The 5,928-nt window shown below is 38.1% G+C and overlaps 1 protein-coding gene across 1 annotated transcript in view; it reads right to left on the reverse strand.

The window, feature by feature from the left end:
• Positions 1–5,928, reverse strand: part of kif5ab (kinesin family member 5A, b) — a gene marked incomplete in the record, with an annotated part of 78,129 nt that overhangs the window by 15,546 nt on the left and 56,655 nt on the right. Inside the window, 4 exon segments of the mRNA XM_014004150.1 lie at positions 289–360; positions 452–512; positions 985–1,086; positions 5,526–5,635. Of these exon segments, the coding sequence (XP_013859604.1) occupies positions 289–360; positions 452–512; positions 985–1,086; positions 5,526–5,635 (345 nt within the window).

Here is a 5,928-nt window from a genome sequence, read left to right on the forward strand (position 1 = left end):
GTTTTTCCTCATAAAATTGTATCTTGATGTGCGTTTGTTTTTCAATATCATCAGTATCGCAAGATTTGTTTAGTTTACATGTCCGTAATGTACACCCACCTTCAGAGTCAAGAATCAATCAAATTTTGTGAAGACAAGCGATCTGAGAGCGCGATTCCCAACGCTGCAATCGCTATCGCATCGCGTGTGTCGGGTTTCACCCTGGCTGCGATGACAGCCGTGAATCGCTGTAGTTTGTCGCTGCCCGTGTGTCGAGCCCTTTAGAAGGTTCAGTCTTGTTTGGCTTACATTTCTAACTCGAATGGTGAGGTCTTGAACGAAAAGCTTGCGGAGGTTGTGCAGGGTGTGGAGCTCGCGACCCTACAGGAGGAGTTAAATAATTAAAGAACTATTTAGTGGATCATTAGCTCCTGGGGAGCTGGATACATCGTGACGGTAAATAACGACTTACAACCGTCTCCTCCAGCCCTTTGAGGTCCTGCTTCGACTGCTCATGCCGCTCACAGAGAAACCTATTGATGGGCAGATGGAAAGATTGAGAACTGAACTTCTTATGCAGATGATTACCTCAATCATCCTGGAATAATTCATGACCGGAGAACAAAGCCAGCATAAACTGGCTGCCCCACTCGTTGGGGGTTTTTTACCCATCTGCTGTCTGATGCAATATGCTGCAAAGGTCAGTGTAGATTGAGGCCTTCAGCAGCCAGCTGGTACCTTATTAAAAGAACGTCTAATGGAGACGCTAAAAGGATTGGACAGGAAGAAACAGACCACGAAAGGAAACTGGCCAAAAAATAGTCTCAATCTGTAAAAGGACTGATAACTGAAGAGTGAGTGGATAATAAAAATAGTAAAGGAGGATAAATGACGGAGGAAAAACAAAAGAAAAGAAAGACATGAATTTGAAGAGGCAGCTCGCCTCCAGCGCTCCATATGGCGAGGTGTTTGAAAGACGGCCAGGCCGGTAAAGAACAGACTCACGTCAGTTCCTCCAGCTGCCGGCTCTTCTGATGCTCCTGACTTCTGAGACGGTCAAAGTCACCGTGCAGTTGTTCCAACTCCAACTGCTGCTTCTGGTTACAGCTGAAAAAAAAATAAGCAGAAACTAGTTCCGTCATAGACAAGAATAAAAATAAATGGCTTTTCTTTCAAAGTCAAAAGGTGCTTTCCAAAAAAAGCGAGTTTGGTGGAGTGAATATCTAATGTCCGAGTCAACTGGACTCTGATAAAGAAGGCCCTATCTCCCTCTGTCCCACACTGTGACCGGGGAACAATTAGCGGAGCATCGTCTGTGACACCCAGTGGTCAGCAGAGTCTGTAAAATGCCAATAAGTCTGCAACGTATTTAGGAGCGAGGCCTTTTTACGACTTCCAGAGAGTAAAATAGGATTTTAAAATCAATACAGAATCTGAGGCAAGCACGGAGGAAATATCTTCAAGCCTCTCAGTCTCAGTAATCAGTCCAGCTACTGCAATTTGAACCAACTGGAGGCAACGATGGGATCTGATGCCGAAGGAAGGAGCATTTAAGCTTCAGAGATACTGAAATTTAGGGGAGTAACTAAATCCGTTATCTCTGGAGAGTTTTAGAAGAGTAGAGGCTGGATATGAAATCTGAAAATAACCTTTGATTTCCCCTCAGTGGCACGGCATCGTTTTACCATAAAGTAATTTTTGTATTTGTTTAAAAGAACGTTGCATTTCTTTATTCTTTATTTACTTCAGCCAGACGGTCATCTTTGCATAACATTAGCAAATAAATGACATGTCTTAAATGGGAGGTATCTTTCTCCAGCTCAGAAGTGTGCCGCAAAAATGATGAAGCCTTATTCTGGATGCAGGGTATTTTTCTCTTCCTCTTCTTAATTCCCATCAGAGAGTTTTTAGCCAGACAAGCATTTTGGCAGATAACAGGACTACTTGGTTGGCCTGAAGGTGCTCATGTGCTTCCTGAGTTTTAAGTGTAGTTTTATGGAAGAGCATTGCATTCACAAAATAAAAAAATTTAGGACTTCTTATCTCATAATTATGAGAAAAGATCTCATAATTACGAGATCTTATCTCATAATTACGAGAAAAGATCTCATAATTACAAGATCTTATCCCATAATTATGAGATAAGATGTAATAATTACGAGATCAGGATCTCATAATTACGAGATAAGATGTCATAATTAATAGATAAGTTAAAGAGAGTCAGCTGATTTACATCACAGGAAAAGTAAACAATGACGGCACTATCACATTTTATATGCTTTTATTTCCTCTTAGGTATTGGGAAATGTTGAGTTTACTTAATGTGGATGGTGCTGTATCTATTAATGTGGGTTTATAAATCAATCTACCTGCACCCAGTTAGATTCTGTTCAATTCAGCTACGGCAGCTTTGGCACAAACATAACACCGTCATTTAGCTGTTAGTGGTGCTTCTGGTTTCAGCAAACGGATATTTCAAAATAAGAGTCCGATTCAATACAGTCCGAACAAAACATCACAGAGACGATATGATGCTGTATGGATGATAGTATGTCGACATTATGCAGGTATCTTCCTTGCGGTCGTTCAAGCAAAAAGCTCACTCTGACATAATGGAAGTCGCTCTTTTCCTGCAGTACGGGATGCTACGGCTATAAGTAGCTAATTATGACATCTTTTCTCATAATTATGAGATCTTTTCTCGTAATTATGAGATAATATCACATAATTATGAGATAATATCTCATAATTATGAGATCCTGATCTCATAATTATGACATCTTATCTCATAATTAAGATCTCATAATTATGAGATCCTGATCTTGTAATTATGAAATAAGATCTCGTAATTATGAGATAATATATCATAATTATGAGAATAACTCATAATTATGTCGTGTTATCTCATAATTATGAGATATTTTCTCGTAATTATGAGATAATATATCATAATTATGAGAATATCTCATAATTATGTCATGTTGTCTCATAATTATGAGATATTTTCTCATAATTATGAGATATTTTCTCATAAGTATGAGATATTTTCTCGTAATTATGAGATAATATCTCATAATTATGAGATCTTTTCTCGTAATTATGAGATCAGGAGTCAAATATTTTTTATTAGATTAATGCAATGTTCTTCCGTATAGTTTGAAGGGTTTCTATATATTTTTCATCTTAGACAAAAAAAAATCTAAACCAAGTGGTTCTCTTTTAATAGAAAGATCTAGAGGGCATCTCTGCTTCTATTTAACATGCGTTCTACCTCACTGCCGTCCACCCAACCATTTCCAAGCTGCTTATCCAATTCAAACTGTGCAAGCAGGATAAGCGGTGCTGCCCCAAATGTGCGTTCGTACAAAAATTCTTCACAGCTGTTCTTTTGGTGCTAACAGGCTCTCCCAGGCCAGCTGGGAAATGCATTTCTGTCCCTTGAGGGGGTCTGCAGTCTACTCAGTGGTCTCCTATAAGACATTCATGTTTGATGCATTACATCGTCACATACAGACACCAAAAGGGACGAGGTGGTGGGGGTGGGGGATTTCACTTAGTCCGATCCAGGCCAGAGGCTCCTCACGCTGAGGTTCAGCAGCAGCTCAGCTCTAAAGTCCTCCCACGCTGCAGTTTCCTCACCATGTCAACCACCCACAGACATTCATCTCAGCCTCTCTTGAAGCTCCGCTGACATCTAAGACTTTCTGAAATGTAGATGCTAAGACCAGCTGATGAATCTTTAATGTGAACATGTCCGAGCCCTTAATTACAGCTGTGTTTAGAACTGTGTAGGCATTAAATGTAAGTAAGAAAGGAGAAAAAAATCTTTCTTCTGAATTATGCAACCAGTTCAACAAGGACATATAAACCAATGTGTTTTGGATTTAATAGCATCAACCAGTGGTGGGCACCAGCCCGCTAAAGCGCAAATCCGCTAATTGTGGACCTAAATATTTCATTTGCGCTTTAGCGGTCTTACTAATTTTTTTTTAATTCATAAGCAGATTTGCGCTTTCTAAAATTAAAATGCAGTACAGCTAATAATTAATTACCTACCAGTCATCATTATCTTGAACAGCAGAAGGTATGGCTGTCAATGAATCACAAAACATGTGATCTATCCAACAGCACCCCTACCAGATAAACACACTTATTGGAAAGATATACATCATTGCTGACTATTGCTTTTGGTCAGGGTTCTCATTTCCCACAATGCTTTGTGTCTGCTTACGTAGCCGGAAGGCAATAGCAAAAACAGTTAACGTTTGTAATCCATACTGAAATTTTGTTTGTATTGATTTATTTTACTTTAGAATCAGAGCTCCTTTTTAAAAAAATGTTTAAACGCTGGAGCTCAATACTTGATGTAATTGGTTGAAGCAACGGGGTTAGAGACGCAGAAATTATTTAAAGATGTTATGCTGATGAAGACTGACATCTAGTGGTCAACTGGAGCAACTACATGGAAAACGTTAAAATCCAAGCTCTTATTTTGAAGGGAAGATAGTTTCCTGTTCTCCGTGCTTTCATTTCCCGTCACAAATAAAATCCGTCATGTACCCAGAATGCATCGCTTCAGTTTTCCAATAAACAGTTTTAAAATTACTTTATTGATGCTTCTTTAATGAAAAATCTACATCAAACAAAAGAAAAAGACAAAGAATCAGCCGAACTAGCAATCCTCATCAACTTTTTAATTTTTACACCAGGAGCTAAAGGTCTGCTTCAGGAAATCACATCCCCAGCAATCAGCAGTTGTAGAGTTAAGTTGTAAAAAAGTTCATACACCACTAGTTGGCAGCATTGTGCATTTGTTGTACATGAATTGTTGCCAGCTAGTAAGTGTCAAAAAGAACTTGTGCTTTAAAATTTGTTTCCATTAGTATTTCCATGGCATAAACGCTTTTGAAGTTGCGGACCTAAATATTTTCATAAGCGCTTTAGAAATAGCAGAGCTAATTTTTGGATTAGCGCTGCTTACCACTGGCATCAACATACTTTAAAACAACTGATGGCATCAAATTGAATGGTGACAGAAAGTGTGTGCTTTTAAAGCCAACATCTGTGGATTAATACCTTCAGACCCAGTCCAAACCCAGGCACTAAAACATTTTGATGCATTCCAATAAAACTGAAAGAATTAGAGGCTCTTAACTAATGATCTATAAAACTGTGAAAAATAGTAAAAATATTTGCTTTACAGCTACAAAAAATGGGATTTTTGTGCTTAAACCAAACAGCAGTTAACATGATTATTTAAATTTCTATTTTATGCTGGCAGCAAATTCAAAACGCACATTTATTTTCTTACTATTATTATTTGTTTTTATGAGCCCAGATCATTTAGTTAGTTGCATATTATTAAAAATATTTTGTGATTGTCTGCAACAAACTAGTCTAAATTAGTTAAAATATTTGTTTTTCTGAGTAAATGAATGTCTTTATACTTTTGCTTTTTTCCCCTTTGTGTTGTTGGATTACATTGAATGAAAAGAAGCATTTATTTGGTATTAGAGAAATAAAAAAAATTAAGAAGAAGCACTGACTCAGTTAAGTCGTCAATGATCTTCTGTTTCTCGTTGATCTCGTCTCGGAGGCAGCCGAGCTGCTTGCTGTGGGCCTCGCGGTGCGACTGCATCTGTTCCTCCAGAGCCCTCTGTGGTTTTGAGAAACACAGAAAAAAAACAAAAAAGTTAATAAAAAATGATGTTGGAGGAGAGAAACAAAGTGAGGAAAGGGTGAAACAAATGACTAATTAACGATAGGAAAAAAAGAAATGTGCAGAAGTGGACATGAACACACAGAAACCAGCTAATCAAACAGCAGCGTGTTGCTCAGAAACACAGAGACATAAAAAAACCCTCACATAAATGCAAAGCGAACACTTCTAGATGTAAAAGAAACAGCCACAGCTACAGCTCTGTCAAAATGTCTGATATATATATATAT

Source organism: Austrofundulus limnaeus, unplaced genomic scaffold, assembly GCF_001266775.1.
Source record: "Austrofundulus limnaeus strain Quisiro unplaced genomic scaffold, Austrofundulus_limnaeus-1.0 Scaffold22, whole genome shotgun sequence".
Taxonomy (NCBI): domain Eukaryota; kingdom Metazoa; phylum Chordata; class Actinopteri; order Cyprinodontiformes; family Rivulidae; genus Austrofundulus; species Austrofundulus limnaeus.